We start from the raw sequence: 15,629 nt of genomic DNA, 5'->3' as shown, positions 1-15,629 counted from the left end.
CTGGCAGCAGCTCAGTGCGCTGAGTTCACCCTCCCTAGGCAGGGAAAGTCTCCCAAGCCCTGGAAACCTGCCTGCCTCCGAGAGGCGATTCTCCTGCTAAGCTCTTGCAATAGCAGCAATCAAGTCTGGGGTCACTGATGGCACCCCAATATGGATACCCCACATGGGGCAAGGGTCTTTCCCCTAGGCATTGCAGGATATCAGCATGACTTGTTCCAGCAAAACCCAGTAATAAAGAAGATCCACTCCAACACGTTAAGGCTGATTTTGCCAAATCTTTGTTCCTAGGAGGGACTGATTTACCCCAAAGTCAGGCAAAGCGCAGTCAGCAGTGACACAACCCCCTCCCCACGATCTGCCCCTTCCCTGAGCCCCTGATCACACATTTACAGCCCTTTTCCACAGGCCCCAGCGGTCCTCAGCTGGGAACCAGCTCTGGATGCCCCAGACATGGTGCCGCATCCCCCACGTCCTGCTGCAGGAGGCCCCAGCCAGCAGACGTGGGGTTTCCTCTCCCCAGCTGTGAAAGCAGAGTGGATAAAACTAAGCCTTGGCTGGAAATAACTGGGGGGGACCCCACTTTTTCTGGACCCAGTGTTGCATTGCCTGGCCCTCCTCCTGCAGTGGCTCCATGCATCGTTATCTAGCCAAAAGCAAGACATCGGGGAGAGATGTTTCCTACGCGATGGCTTTATGGAAGCATGTGTCTGTGTAGCCCGGATCCTGCTAAAACCACCCCTGCCACAAGTCCCGCAGAAAGCAGCCCCATGAGTCCTGGGGCCCTGTCCTCACTGGATGCCCACCAGCTCTGTTATGGGGGGAGCGTGGACCATCAGCTCCTCGTATCTCCGGAGGAAGAGCCGGAGCCTGGAGGTGTAGGTGTCCTCGTTGTATGGCAGCTTCTTCTGCTTCAGGTACTGGGAGACGATGGGTTTGATCTGCAAAGGCAAAGGCAGAGTCATCTCTGTGCTGGATGTCCTGGTGTTTGTACAAGGTTTCCAGCCTGAGGCATCAAAGAGCTCCCTGCAAAGTGCCCAGCAAGTGCACCTCACATGCCCAAAACAGGGCTGGAGAAGGCAACACTGGCTAAAACACCTTTGCCATGAAAATCAAGAGGTTTCTCACTGCAGCAAGACAGGGAGTTCCTCCTGGCAAAATGTCTTTGCGAGGCTCCAGGACTAGGAGAGATGCCCTAACGAGGCTTCTAATGAGCACCAGCCACGCATGCTCATCACTTACACCCATAGTTATCCCCACCAGCCCACACAGCTGGCTCGGCAGCAGGGCTGGGAGGCTGCCACCAACATAATTACCCCTTCCCTGCAACATGCCTTTGCAGGGGGCAGGTCCTACCGGTCCTGTGAGCTCAAGCAAAGGGCACAACCCAAACCGCACTGGTGTTCCTGTTCCTTCTATTACTATTACTTCATTTTTCCCCTGATTTGAGACGGAAAATAAGTGCAGAGCATTAAATGAGTGGAGATCCCATGCTGAAGGGCAGCACATGGATCTACCTTGGGATCCCCTCGAGCCAGGGCAGTGCTCAAAGCCCACATTTTGAACACACTCCACACCTCAGAGCAACAAGTAAAGGCACGACCAAAATTATAGGGAGATTTGCCTGGACACTGGCTGAAATGAATGCCTGACTGTGTGGCACTGCAGATGCTTTCCCAAGGGAAAAGTTAGGAGGATCCCAAATCATTGGGAGTCTGCTGCAGGCTGGAATTGGGACCAGGGGAAGGAGCAGGGAGCAGAAACTCAGGAGAAAGGGGAGTGGCGATGGAGGGAGGTGAGTTAGGGGCTGTTGTAAAGCAGTGAGAGGTCTCTAGCATGGGGGGAGCATCGCACAGGGGTCTGGGGGCAGGAAGAGGAGGGGGCTTCAGCAGTGTGTTGAGGAGATAGATGATTTTGTCCCTGTGTCACCCACCAACACACTCATCTGCCCCACGGGGCCATCTCACCTTCAGGCACATGTTGTCGGAGAGGCTGGGGAAGAGATGATGCTCCACATGGCAGCTGATGAGCGAGTGGCCGAAGGACCAGTCGAGCAGGGCGTTGCGGGGCAGGTTGAGGACGCCCAGGCTCATGAGGTGGATCCGCTTGGGTTTCCGATCGGCCGCAAACATGGGGAGGCCGATGTGCTGTGGGAGAGGGAGGTGGGGACCTTGCGGCACCTGCCGCCCCCCCGACCCCTTCGCAGCAGAGCAAGCTGCAGCTCTGGCCATGCAAGGACACGAAGGTGACGGCCAGGCTGAGCCACATTTTAGGGTTTGGTTGCCAACCCCAGCACTGGTCATCCCTAAAGTCACTCCGTCCTGCACTCGTCTGTCCATGGAGCCACTGTGGAGCACCCCCACCCCACCTACACTTTGTGCCACCAGCCTCTCTCCATCCGAGAGATCTGAGATCTGCAATATCAACTGTGTGTGCAAACACACCAACCCCCCACAGAGGACATCACCCTCCAACCCTTCGCACCCATCTGCCCCGATGTTCTCCCAGGGCCACCTCGGTCCACCCCAGCGCTGCCAGCCTGACCTCCCTATGATGGCATTGGCCAAAGGAGGTGACAACTGAGGCCACTCGCCTTAAGCCAACACAAGCTCCAGCCAGCAGCATCGGGCTGTCACTGGCACTGGGTGGTGGCTGGTCTGTCCCCAGCACCATCGGGACATCTTGGAGCTTCAGGTCTCTACCTGGAATATGTTGACGTGGATGTAGGGATGGGCCAGGAGGGAGCGGGTGAGCAGCATGCAGAGCAGGGCTGACCACGGTGACTGGAAGCCTGAGACATGGAGCAGCAGCCAGTAATGGCAGTAAAGACCCAGAAACATGCAGCAGAGGGTCCGGAGAGCCGCTTTCCACTCCACATTCCTCAACAAATCTGTGCGAGGAAGAAGAGGCAGCACATGGGCAAGGTGTTGATGCTTCCCCACCACCACTGCTCCAGCAACCAAGCTGCCTGGCATGCTGATAAACCTACAGCCCATCCCATTCTTAATCTGCCTTTCCCCATCCTCCAGGTTGGCCCAAACACCCCAGCCCTGCTGACCTGCTCGGTTTTGGGGCTAAGGCCTGGACCTCCCCAGGGCAGTGCCCTGTGCGTTGCAGCCCCGGCAGAGGCTCCAGGTGTGCATCATCACACAGGGATTTGGCTGCATCTTCATTTCTTAGAACTTGTCAAGTCATCATCTGCGTTTTTGGCGTTGCGGAGAGCTGTGCGTTCAGCTCAACAGCCTGGGCTTCCTCAGCCTCTTACTATTTTCTGGGCTTTTCTCCCCAGTTGTTTCCTGGAACTACTGTTTCCCCCAAGCCACTGCTTTGTCTGCCTGAGCTCATTCCATCCCAGCCCCCAGAGATCCCCACGCCTCCACCCCATACAGAGTCAGCAAATGCACCCTGTGCGATGCTCTGACCGGCCGGAGACCTACGCGTGACACTGAACCCTGCTATGGCCAAGGGCCTGGGTTAGAGGAGAGCAAATCTGAGGCGCTTTGGGCTCATGATGGCTTTCGCCAGAGCTTTCAACTCTTGACCCAACATAAGAAAATGTGAAATGTTTCTGAGCACCAGCAGAAAGGAGAGATGCAGCAGATGCCTTCCCTGGAGCAGGTGCAGCATCACCTTCACTGCAGCCCTGTGTGATGCTGAGGGCTGGTGTAGTTAATGTCACGACCCCAAAGCAGGACCCTTTGGTGGGGCGAGACCTGGACACAGTAACGAGCTCACGGTACCCAACACCCCATCCCAAGGCGGTTGGGACACATACCAAGAGCAACCAGAGGGGTTATGATGGGCACTGCAAGAGGCGCGATGAACATGTAGATGTAGCGGTTCAGGAAAGGCAGCTTCCAGGTGCTGGAGTCCCCCAGGCCAATGACGTTGGTGTAGCCGTGGTGGATCTTCACGTGGTTGAAGGTGGCCTGCTCAGCGGTGAAAGCTGAGCAGATCTGGGAGGAAAGAGAAAAGGGAGGCAATGCCAATAGCTGTGGTGCCAGGGTTGGGCACCTCCTGGCTTGGGCTCATGGAGAGGCACCCAGGGAAGATGGCCTGCACCCCACAGCCTCCAAACCACTCTAGGAAAGGACTTAGAGTTAAGCACTGAAAACCATTCCCACCATTCTTTGCAACGCACTCTCCTGCTCTGCAGCCCCGCGGCCAAGGGGACCGATGCCAAAACCCACAGCCCAGCACGTCACAGGGGCTGTCCCCAGCCAGGGGTTCACCTGCTGCCTCCAGGCAAAGCCCCGCAAGCAGGGATCTTCCTGGTGCTCCCTGGGGTAGCATCACTTTTAATTTAACTCTCCTGCCTGGAAGTCAGGAAGCTTTTGGCTACATCTTGGTCTCTGGTGCTGTTCCTGAAGGGCTTGGTGTGCTGGCAGGGTGCTGATGGGGTTTTTGGGGGGCCCACCATCCGAACCCTGTGGTCCCACTCACCTCAATGAAGAAGATGGCCCACACTTTGCCCCAGGACTTGGACTCAGTCAAGGCATTGTGACTGGCCAGGTGGCTGCCCTTCACAGTCAGGGTGTGATGCACCACGCCGAGGATGAGGACACCCGCCAGGAAAGGGATGGCCTGGGCTGACCGCAGGCACAGGAACCCTGCAGAGAAACCAGCTGGGCAGGAGTTTGGCCACGCACGTGTGCTGCAGCCCTCCTTGCCTCCAAGCCAGGCTGGAGGTGTTGCTACACCCAAACATGCCAGCCGCTGCCCTAAACCTGTTTTTCAGACGTAGTTACAAGTATTTAAACTGCCCAAGCCAGAAAGCTTCCCTCCACACCATCCTGCATGGCCAGACAAGCCATGCCCGTCATCGTGCTGAAGGTTTGGCCACTTCCAGCCATGATGGCACCAGGCACTGCTGGTGCCAGGTCCCATCCCACAGCTCCAGCTGGGATCCCGCTGGTGATAAATATGACCCTGTCAAGATTTCAGCATCCTCAGGAATTCAAAAGCAAGAGAAGGCACTGGCTGCAGCTTTCCAACTGTGCCACCAGAGCCCTGTGCTAGCCATGTCCCCCTGCACCCGCCACAGCCATCATCACCCAAACCTCCTGTCCTGCCGTGGGGCACAGATGGGGCATGTCTCTCCCTGTTCTGCCCTGTGCCCATCTGCCTGGGTACCATCCCCTCACCCCAGGCTGTATCCCGGGTGCCACCATCACCTGCTGCAGGTTTCCAGCAGGTCAGGGTACCCCATGGCACGGGATGAAGGGGTTATTGTGGCTTTGTTACAGGTTTAACAGGCTGTAACACAGGCTTCCAGCACAAAGGAAGTTGCACCACCGATGCAAAAGCCAGGAGGAGGAGGCAAGATCCCCCTGGGACACCCAGCTGTGGTTTGAGGGTGGGGGGGGGGCTGAGCCCAGTTACCTGCCGGGAGCAGGAGGAAGCTGAAGGCGAGGATGCTGACGTCCACACCATGCCGTTCCCACCAGCTGCTGCTCTTCACCACTCTCTGCACCAGCTCCGAGAGCTCCACCATCAGGGCTTCCTCAGGCCGCCCCGGCTCCTGCCCCACTTGCTGTGGGGCCCCCCCAGGGGTCACATCCCTGTCACCCCGTGCTGCACGCGGCTCCCAGCCCTCTGCCATCGTCTCCGTCCTGCTGCCATCAGTAGGTGGCATGCCCCGGGGCGGGGGGTCCCCCGTGCCCCTGACGCAGGGGGTACCGCTGACCTCGCCGTTGACCTGCTGTCCCCTCCACCTCACCGGGTCCCCGTCCTCCAGTGGCATCTCCCTGCCAAGCAGAGACCACACCGGGTAGGGGAGCACCCACAGCACCCTGACCCGCTGCAGGCAGGCTTCCCAGCTCCCACTGCAGCCGAAGGACACGGGAAGGGCAGGGATGGAAAAAAATAAACAACCCGAGGAGGACGCAGACAGCGGAGGCAGCAGCAGAGCCATCCAGCCTCCCACCCCGGGGACACCCCAGCCACCACCCGGCCACTGCAGCCCCCTACTCACGCCAGCCCCGGCGCCGCGGCTCTCCCGGTGTTGGGTGTTTCGGGGCGGCTGGCCAGCCCGTGCGGCACCGCACACCGGTGCCGTGCGGCAGCGATTTGGAGAAGGGAGGAGCAGGGGAAGACAGGGAGGAGGGCAAATGCAGATTAGCGATGGCAATAATCCGCCTTGGTGGCCCATTCCCGGGAGAAGCCTTCGGGGCAGGGGCCATGGGGATGACACTCGGCCAAGAGCATGGGGAGCAAGGGCAGGCAGAGGAGGGAAGGAGTGGAAAAAAAGATGGAGAGAGGTAGTGGAAACGCTGGAGGGGAAGGAGCCAAGTGCCAGAAATAGCCCTGAGAAACCCAAGTGGAGCACCAAGGATGGGGATAGGGTTTCACTTCTGCCAGGGAGCGGGAGCAAACGTTGCCCGTCCCATGATGGAGCTGTTTTAGGGAGAAAAACGGCCTTTTTCACAGCAAGGAGCAGGCTGTGGGAAGGAGGGGACAGTGCACGGCTGCGCGGCTGCTTGCCTGCGCCTGCCTGCTTGCCTGCCTGTCTGCCCAAACTGCTACGGAGCCGCTTAGCACCCTCCTCTGTGCGGGGGGAGGCACACCAAGCCCAGGGGCACCCACAGGGGACCCAGTCACCCCAAATCTGTGCCCAGCAGCCATAGCACCCAGCCCTGATCCTCACAGGGTCCCCCTTCTCTACTGGGCTGTTCTCAGGAATTTCATAAGAATTTCCTCCCTTTTCCATCGCTGCCTTGACTAATCACCCAGACACAGGGCAAGCACCCCAAAGGCTTTGGGGATGCCTGTGCACAGATCTGCACCTCCTGAGCCCCATTTCTTTACAGGGGAACACTAAAAACACATTGCTTCTCACCGGGGCACTGCATTTCTTCTTGTTTTCTTACTTCTCTTAACCAAAAAACTGAATCGGCTCAGCTGATCCACCAAAACCTTGATGAACACTGACATCTAGCAAATCCATAGATGAGGCAGGTTTGCTATACCCATCGCTGGGGTACCCCAGCCCCAAACTGGGACAGGCTCGGTGCCTCCAGTAACAGCACATCACTGCAGCAACCCACAGGGAAGCAAACCCCACACCCAGGTTGCACCCAGCTCCAGGCAATTGCTGTTATAGACTGGAAAAAAAATTAATAAAAATTTAAAGAAAATAGCACCTACTGCCAAAGGGGCAGAGCTGAGGGTGCCCTCGAGACCTGCTGAGGTTTCATTTCTACTGTAAGAGCTTGTATTACGAAAGACTGTTTCCAGAGCCAGGGACACTAACAAATTAAAGCGGCATCCGAAGCCCAGCAAGCTGCAGGGCTGGCTGCAGCCGGCCAGGTCGGTGATTCGTTGTGATATGCAGCGCAGCTTTCATCACCCGCTCCTTAGCGAGGGAAGCCCGCAGCCGGGGAGAGCACCCATGGGTGCTGCTGGGCCAGCGGGAGGTGGGTGTCAGATCCAAAGGGTGCATCAGGTGGGGCTGCTGGGTCCGCTTCTGTCTGGTGTCTTCTCTACCTTCATCACACCTCGGATACCACCACAAGGGATGGCGGCAGCACGGTGACAAGCCCTGCTCCGAGGGTGCAGGGGCAAAGGTGAGCGGTGGTGGAGCTGCCATTGCACAAGTGCAGAACGGGGCAGAACTGGTTATGTGGTGGCAGCCGAGGAGGAAGAGGAGGAGGTGGGGATCAGCCCCACATCCAAGACCAACACGAGCCATCAGGATCCCACCGCAGCCAGCGGCGAGCGTGCCGGTGTGCGTCGGGAGAGGCAGGCACGTGGCATCGCTTGGTCCCGTGCCACCGCTGGGAACAGAGACCGCCTGGAGAAGAGAAGAAATAATGGGTTGAAAACCACGTGGGGAAGGCTGAATTTTGGCTTCTGGGGAAAAGTGTAAAATCCGTAAGAGCCTCTTGCTTCGACTTCCAGCAAAGGTGGGATTCGCGATGCCCATGGAGGAGCAACAGCCATAGGGAGAGTCTGCAAAACCACAAGGAGAGACAGAAAATTCAGGGCTGTAGCCCTAAATCTGCATCCTTGCTGCCTTGCAGAGCTCCATTTTCAAAAGAAACGTTTAAACCCTTATTTACACCTGATATTCCACCACATGTGAGCCAAGCCATGCAATCCTACTGACCCCACTGAGATTTTAGAGATGAAAGCTAATGCTGACTTGGCCCTTGCACCATGGGCACAAACACCTCCAATTTAGCAGGAAAAACACATTAAAGGGTCAGAAATCCTTCAGTGCAGCAGGGTGGCCAGAGGGGATCAGCATAATCCCTGGAAGAGCGAGCTCTTCCCAGCGGCTGCCAACCCCGCAGCTGTCCGTTGCATGGCACAAGCGCACACATGCCAGGCTGGCAGGACCCAGCAGAACACAAGTGCTCCCTGCTGATCTCCCCAGGGCTCCCCCAGCCCATGGGGCAGTGCCCACTGCAGCCCCCCAGGGGGCCATTTCCAGCCCCAAATCCAGGACCTGTTTTCAAAAGTTGCACAACTTGCACCCCGGCGATTGAGGGGAGGATGGGCGGCAGAGGCCCCTTGGCAGCCTCTCCATCCCTATGGCCACCTACTGTGCGCACCCTCCTCCTTCTCCTCCTGTGAGGAAGGAGTAGGCTGCAGGGGCTGGCAGTGGGGCACCATCAGCTCCCCTGGCTGCCACAGTCAGACACCCCAAAACCACCATCCCCTCCTTCCCCCAGCATCACTTGGGCTGTAGAGATCCACTTTTTTGATACCTGGGTTTGGGTGGGGTGTTGTTCCCCCGACCCCTGCTCTTTCAGGCCAAGCAAATTTGGGTAAATTAACTTAATGAGGGATTAATTACCACCATCCCCTCCCCAGCAAGCAGAGCTTAAGCACTGTCCTCTTTTCCTTTGGGGGTCTGGCAGAGCCACGGGGTTCTCAAGAAGTTTAATACCTCATGCCAACCCTCTTTCCGAGCCTGATGGCTGAGCAAGGAGCTCCATCTGCAGGCAAAAGCCTGTCTCCATCACCCCCAAAAGCAGCTCCGCCCCCCCCAAATTCAGGCCCTGGCACAAGGGTGCTCGGCACATCCCAGGCTCCGTGGCCGAGCAGCTCCCGTGGCCGCTGCCAAGCCAGGAGCTCAGCAACCTGCCCACCCACCCACACCAGGGCTCTCCCATGGCCGGCCAGGGCACCCCAAACCCTCCGTTCCTGGGGCTGTGGGGTGAGGAGAAAGCGAAGGGCCAGCTCGGGCAGGCACCAGAGGGAGTCACAGCTCCGCACAGCGGCTGCCCTCGCTGTCATTTTGCCCAAAGCGCAGGATGCCCAGCCCTGGGCTGGTGGGCTCCCAAAAAGCAAAACCCAGCCTGATCCATGCACCGGGGTGAGGAGGTCTTGGTGGGTGCCGGGGTGGCACGGCCACCCAGCCCCAGCCCATGGGGTGCAAAGTCTCCCAGCGACCGAGACCCCGGGCGCAGCTGTAGCTTCTCCCCAGGGTCCCCGTCACGGCGGTGCCAGGCTGGGATGGGGCTGCCAAGGCGGTGAGGTGCCAGAGCTGGCCAGGGCTGTTTGGTAGCTCACGTGCTCCCAGCCCCACTGGGACATGGCAAGGCCATGCTTTTAACCTTAAATAAATACTCCCCCGGGACATCTCACTGTTTGCAGGGAACAAACGGTCACTTTGAACAATAGAAAACTTCCCGCTCGCGCTCGGCACCTCCGGGAAGAAACTAGATCCCAGCACCAGCTAATCTGGCCGATTTGTTTGTGCCAGCTGGCATGGCACAGACCGGATGGCAGCAAGACGGGGCAGGCAAAGCCGCGCTGCCCTGTCTCGGGTCGTCCACGGGCTGCCGGGAGGCACCGCGGCTGGAGGCCGACGGTTTCATCCAGGGTCTGTGCTGGTCCGATGTCACCTTGCGCTGCCCCAGCACCTCGGGAGGAAAGCGGCTGAATGGCAGAGCCTCACAAAGGGCATTGCCCAGCTAGAAAGGGGGTGCAAGGCCCACACCCCCAGTGTCAGTCACACCATCTTTGCGTTGCTGCCTTACCTTCCTTGTCCCTGTTTGACCCCCAGATGGGTGCTGCGGGGATCGCACATGGGGAATTGCTCTGCTAAACCTCAATAATGTTCACCCCGGGGTGAGAAGAGCCAGATTAGCCTGCCAGCAGTAGCCGGGCATGGAGGCATCAGCCTAGCTCCTCCGTGCTGCAAGCTTTAGGGGCCACACGGAGCAGCAGGACATGAGCCCGCCTGGCTCTGGGGCCGGGACGATGGTCCTCCAGGTCCTGGCCAGGCCAGTGAGCTGCAGTGCTGCAGGGATGGACCACGGGCATCCCCAACTTGCAGAGCAGGGACAGACCCATGGAACTGCCAGTGCAGAGCGGGAGGCTTTTCCTTGTGTAGGGTCGGACACATGCCTGGTATCAGCTGCACCGCGGAGGGAACACAACTGCCTTCCTCATCCTGTTTTCAGTAGCCATCTGCAAACACAAGAGCCCCAAAGCCCAAGGACAAGCTCTGGCTGTGAGTCCCTGCCTTCCCCAGGCTGCAGGGCTGGGTGAGACCTGCAGCAGCGATGGTGCGGGAGATTTATTCAAAGCCAACTGCACAGAAAACCAAACCCAGCACAAAACCCAGCTCCGAGCCCTTGAACATCACTTCCCAGGGCTCAAAGCCTTGGCACCAAAATCCATCCCTGCCCACAAGCACCCCGGATCCCCTCAGAGACTCGCCGCATATCTATCACTGGCCCTTTTTGGCCACCACCACTGGAATATCCTGATACCGTACCCAGACAGCGTTTTCAGTTTTATATATCAACAGTGAATAAAGCAGTTGTCATCCACCCCCCTGCTCCAGCCCAGCTTAATTTCCAAAGCCTGGCTGAAGGTGTCAACTAATCACAGACTTCCTCCACTTAGCAGCTCAGGGCAAAGGTAATCACGGGTTTGGGTGCATCTGCTCTTGCCCCAATCGAAACTGCTTGCCCCCACCCCTCGGTCCGTGGCGTCACCGCCTGGCCAGGTGTTACCCAACGCAGGCGCACGGCGGAGATGCCACAGGCTCCATCCCACTCCACTTCCAAAATGCCAGGCCTGCCACTGGTGGTACCGCAAAGGGATGCCCGAGCCCTCCCACCCACTGGCCCTGCAGCTCTTTTGCGACCCTGGAGGGCTGAGGGGTCCCGGCCTGGTGGCAGCGGGTCCCAAGGAGGGAACCAGCCATCGCTCCAGTGCCAGTCGTCAGCCAACGATTGGGAAGATGCCCCTGGGCACAACGCTGCACCTCCAGTCCTCAAAAATTAAACAAATTTTTCCTTGTAACCGTGGCATTGCTCAACTCCAGAGGCCCCCCCGCCCTGCTCCCAGGTGCCCTCCCAGTCCCCAAGCCAGGGCCGCCGGGGCTGGGCACACACGTGTCCCCACGGGCAGGTGCCCAACCCAGCAGCTCCCCAGCAGCCGCCCACACGAAACTTTTACCGCTCAGCACAGGCAGGGTAACTCCAGGCTCCGTCCTCTGCCCTCTCTAGGAAAGAAGGACGTTTCCAGCCTCCTTGGCACGTGGCACTGTAGGGACGGAGGACGATGGCCCCGGCAAGGTTGTGCCGAGGACAGCACCACCCGGCACTTGCCGCCTCAGGCTGATCTGCGGCCGAGCAAGGACAATTTGCCAGGGCGCCGCCGCGCCGCCATCCACAGCTGCTTTTTGGGGCCAGGTCTCCCTGCCAGCTCCCACCACCAGCCTCACAGACCGGAGGGGAAAAGGGCTGGGAGCGAGGGTAGGTCTTGGGGCCAAGACCCTCTTGCCTTCTCCCCCAGGAGTATTTGGGCACGCTCTGGCAGGGCTGTTGCATTTGCCCAGTTTAAGAAACCAGAGCTAAGGCGGGTGCAGACCAGTACCTGCATCTGGACTTCATCGCTGCTCTTTGTGGGATCAGGAGATGTTGAGTTCATGGAAACCAGGAATTCCTGCAAGACAGAAAGCTCCCTGCTCATTAAGAAGCCCTCACATGGCTTTAATTGGCAAGAGGAGGGGTTGCATGATGCTGTCCCTGCACCTGGGATGGGCACTGCTCTCCACCGGGCACAGAACTGTGCTCTGCTCCGGCATCTGCTCTGCCCCCGCATGTGGGTTGGTGCCTTCCTGGCTGCAAACAGCAATTGGGTGCTGCCGTCCCCGGGCAGGTGCCCGCTCCCTCGCCACTCCGGCCGGAGGGGAGGCGAGGACAGCCGGGGCCGTGACATAACCCACCGTGCCCGGGAGGCAGTGCCTGGAAGGGAGCGAGCCGCCCGGCCGGGGTGGGAAGCCAATGCGCTGTGTCACTCCTTCGGGCTGGAAATTTGGTCAGGAGCCAAAGGGCTGCCTGAATCCAGCCGGACTCCAAGAACACACCTCCATCTCACCAGGTCTCACGCGGCCATAACCTACTTCCCCGCTTTTGGGTGCTGCGGGGAGGTGATGGCTGAGGCGAGGGTCTGCTGTCCTGGCTCCATCAGACACAGGCGGGTTCCGTCTCCCTGCCAGGCTTGGGAACGCATCCAGCCAATACCCCACGTGTCCACCCTGCCCATCACACATGGGGCAGCCCCCAGCCGCAGGCAAGGGGGACTGACTTTCTGGGGCTGAACTGCCTCAAGCCCACCTGCCCCAGGGAAAAGCCCACCCTTCCCGGTGGGCACAGGCAGCCCACCAGAGCGCTGCCAAACCCACCTCCCACGTGTGCCACCACAGTGAGGGCAGTTTTTGTTTCTTCTTCAAGGCGAGCGCCTAGATGCACCCTGCCAGCCAGAGGGATAACTCACACACCACCTGGCAGCTATTTCATCAGCACGGCCAGACCCATAAAACCAGTTAGCTTGGAAAAACAGGGACTCTTCTAATGATACCTTTGGAGCAGTGGTGCTCCGGATCCCAGTCCACCAAAGGACTACCTGGAGGAACCCAGAGGAGGCTGCGGGTCAGCTCTGGCTGGCACACGGCTGCATCCCCAACGCTGCCAGCAGCACCGGGCAAAGAAGACATTCCCCATCCCCAGCACCCCAAAACCTTGCATTTTTCAGTCTCCTAGGAAGACACAAACACCAGGAAAGCTGTTAATCCTGCAACCGGTTTTGCCACAAAAGCAAAGTCTCCCAAGCTTTGTTCCTCTGACTTGCCCCCTCCCTCCTAGAGCTGTTGCAGATGAATCCAAGGTGTTGCTCCTTAATCTGAGCCTGAGGAAGCAGGAGCCACCTCGACCCAAGCAACCTTGCTGGTGCATTTTATTACCGACTTCGGCAAGGCCCTGCTGGGATCGGGGTCAGCGGCAGGCAGAGCTCACTGGCAGGAGGGCAAAGTGGGACAAAGTGAAAGAGGGAGGAGGCCCATAAAAAAAAAACAACAAACCAAACCATAGAGCTTAGAATAGAAACCAGGTTAGGGCTAAACTGTGGGTGGTAGGAGCTGTCGTGACAGGTAGAGCGGGCTGCTGCCGCCAGCCCGGGGGACCCTGGGGTCTTGGAGCCATCCTCACCATCCTCACCATCCTCACTGATTTTGCAGGGTTGCCAGGCCTCCAATTTTGGGAGTTGCCGGGCTGGAGGGCACAGCAGGAGAGGGGCTATAGGGACGAGCCTGGGCACAAAAAGAGCAGGAGTTCAGCCCTAAACCCACCCCTTCATCCCCCAGGGGGCTCTTCTGGTCCATCAGACAGTCGGGGTTCAGGACTGCCCCTCCGGAGGGTCCTTGCTGCCGCAGGGGTGCCACATCTGGGGCAGCCGGACAGAGACTCAGTGGAAATAGAGACTCAGATAGCAAGTCTGCAAGAAAAGTAGGTGTTCTTTTTTTTCTCCTTTCTTCCTGATTGGGAAAAGAATCAACAATGAGCCAAGCTCCGCACAAGGTGAGATAAGACCGACCTCCCGCAGCACTTGCGGCGGCAGGTTGAGCGTCACCAGCCACTTGGCACATCCTGGAGGGTCCCCTGAAGCGCGCAGAGGGCTCACAAGGTGCTGCTGGCACTGCCCTGGCACCTACCAGCCCAGGGAGCCCATGGGCAGCCGGAGCCGCCGGCAAACGCAGGAGCTGTCCCATGGCCACCTTCCCGGCTGGGCCGCAGCCACGTCCCCGGCTGGGTCGTGGCCAGCTGGAGCCAGGCAGGGAGCTGATAGCAGGATTTTTCAAGGAAGGCTAGGAGCATTTCTGGGAATAGCCCTGCTGCCTGGCACAAGCCGACTTCCCAAGCAGGATGTCACCTGCCAGCACATTGCATAGGTGATGCTCTCAGAAAACTGGGCATTTTGCTGGGAGAGGCATGACTAAGAATTGTTTTGTTGGGAAAGGGGTGAAACTAGCCTGCCTGGAGCTGATAGAAAGCTGCCTTGGAGCACCCGGGGTTCAGCCTGTCCATGGACTGATGGCTTTCCCCAACCCACATACCACTTGTCACCCAGGATTTCACTTCATCTTTTCCAGACTTGGAGGAAACCTGCTGTCAGTCATGGCAAAAAAACATCCCTACAACCTCCGTCTTCCCCAAACAGCAGGTCTCCCTTTCCTGTAGTGAAAATTCCCACGGCTAACGAAATTACCTCTCCAGAAGACAAGTCCACAGCAATGTTGTGAGTGGGTTCTCGTGCCCATCCCCTGCCCTGCTGAAGGGCTGGGCACATTGCCCACAGCCCCTTAGGAAGGCTGAGGTGGGGAGCCAGGCTGGGGAGGGCATCTGAGGACAGATGGCAAGTGCTGCCTGTTCCTCCTCCTGTACACACCCAATAATTCTGGGGAAGAAACAGTGTGAAAAGGTGGGTTTTTTCAGTCTTCAGTCCCAACATGGCCTTATCCTGCTGTCAGGGCTGGGACAGTTCTTGGCATCATCTATCTTGGGGTGGTGAGAAAGGAGTTTACGGTCCCCTTCAGAGAGGAAGGCACCCAACCCATGTCACCTCCTGCAGCCCCTGGCATCCATGGGATACCCGCGGAGGGCTGGAGACCTGCTCATCCTCCCCCTGGCATGGAAAGCCACCCAGGAGGCACCCGCAGCCTCCAGCCCCTCCACCTCACGCAAGGTCAAACCAGCCCCAGCTCGGGGACACTGTCCCAGCCGCGGGGCTGGTCCTTCCCAGGGAAAGGTGGTTTGAGCACGTGGCATTCCTGCCCAGTGGAACCGAGCACAGCCCCAGGCCGGGTGAGTAACACCTTCAGCCAGCTGCCTCAAATACCGGGGGTTGATCTATCACCTGGTGCCAGCGGGCAGGGAGGTGTGCTGCTCTACTGGCACCCAGGGGTCCCTCTCAGTGGTGCCTCCAGAATGCCTCCTGGGGTGGTCAGGGAGCCTCTCCCTGCTCCTGCAAACAGGGCTGACCCAGCTCAGCACCATAGCACAGCGCTGCCCACGCTCCCCCTGCTCTGCTGTGCCCTCTCCCACCCATTTGCTCCAGGCAAGTGGTCCCCATGCCCTGCTCTTGCCACAGCTCCTGAGCCACCAGCCACAGATTCTGCTGCCCTCTACCCCAACCACCCCCAGACATGGCTCTTGGGCAGGTGGACGCCACCAGACCATCTTCATCGCTCTCCAGGTTGGCTTTTGCCCTTCTGTAGGTGCTGCCCAGCCCTGCCGTGCTCCTCCAGGGAGCCTGTGCATCCCTCGTGGGTACTGCTCCAGGGTGCCACTGCCACCCAGGGCTTTTGTGAGGGATGCCCAGCACGGGGC

At 58.8% G+C, this 15,629-nt stretch overlaps 1 protein-coding gene and 1 long non-coding RNA gene across 2 annotated transcripts; both read right to left on the bottom strand.

Moving 5' to 3' along the window:
* Positions 1 to 674: 674 nt before the first annotated feature.
* On the bottom strand, positions 675 to 6,247 carry FADS6 (fatty acid desaturase 6). The gene is made up of 7 exons (XM_075111104.1): positions 5,972 to 6,247; positions 5,380 to 5,744; positions 4,441 to 4,607; positions 3,773 to 3,953; positions 2,700 to 2,887; positions 1,965 to 2,144; positions 675 to 938 (listed from the first exon to the last, which is right to left on the bottom strand). Exons 2-7 carry the CDS (start codon positions 5,738 to 5,740, stop codon positions 789 to 791), a joined length of 1,227 nt encoding a protein of 408 aa, XP_074967205.1. The 5' UTR covers positions 5,741 to 5,744; positions 5,972 to 6,247; the 3' UTR covers positions 675 to 788.
* A 5,105-nt stretch (positions 6,248 to 11,352) lies between these two features.
* LOC142065183 (uncharacterized) lies at positions 11,353 to 14,016 on the bottom strand. Its single transcript, XR_012663310.1, has 3 exons — positions 11,997 to 14,016; positions 11,839 to 11,907; positions 11,353 to 11,505 (listed from the first exon to the last, which is right to left on the bottom strand). It is a non-coding gene; the product is annotated as an uncharacterized LOC142065183 (long non-coding RNA).
* Positions 14,017 to 15,629: the final 1,613 nt, after the last annotated feature.

This window comes from Phalacrocorax aristotelis, chromosome 16 (assembly GCF_949628215.1).
Source record: "Phalacrocorax aristotelis chromosome 16, bGulAri2.1, whole genome shotgun sequence".
Lineage (NCBI taxonomy): Eukaryota > Metazoa > Chordata > Aves > Suliformes > Phalacrocoracidae > Phalacrocorax > Phalacrocorax aristotelis.
This window is presented reverse-complemented; position numbering and strand designations above follow the sequence as displayed.

Coding starts and splice junctions, on each gene's coding strand:
- FADS6 (XM_075111104.1), bottom strand. CDS start 5,740: ATGCCACTGGAGGACGGGGACCCGGTGAGGTGGAGGGGACAGCAGGTC. Junction 2,888..3,772: donor AACCCCTCTGGTTGCTCTTG/GTATGTGTCCCA, acceptor TTCCTCGCACAG/ATTTGTTGAGGAATGTGGAG. Junction 2,145..2,699: donor TCCACGTCAACATATTCCAG/GTAGAGACCTGA, acceptor CCTCTCCCACAG/CACATCGGCCTCCCCATGTT.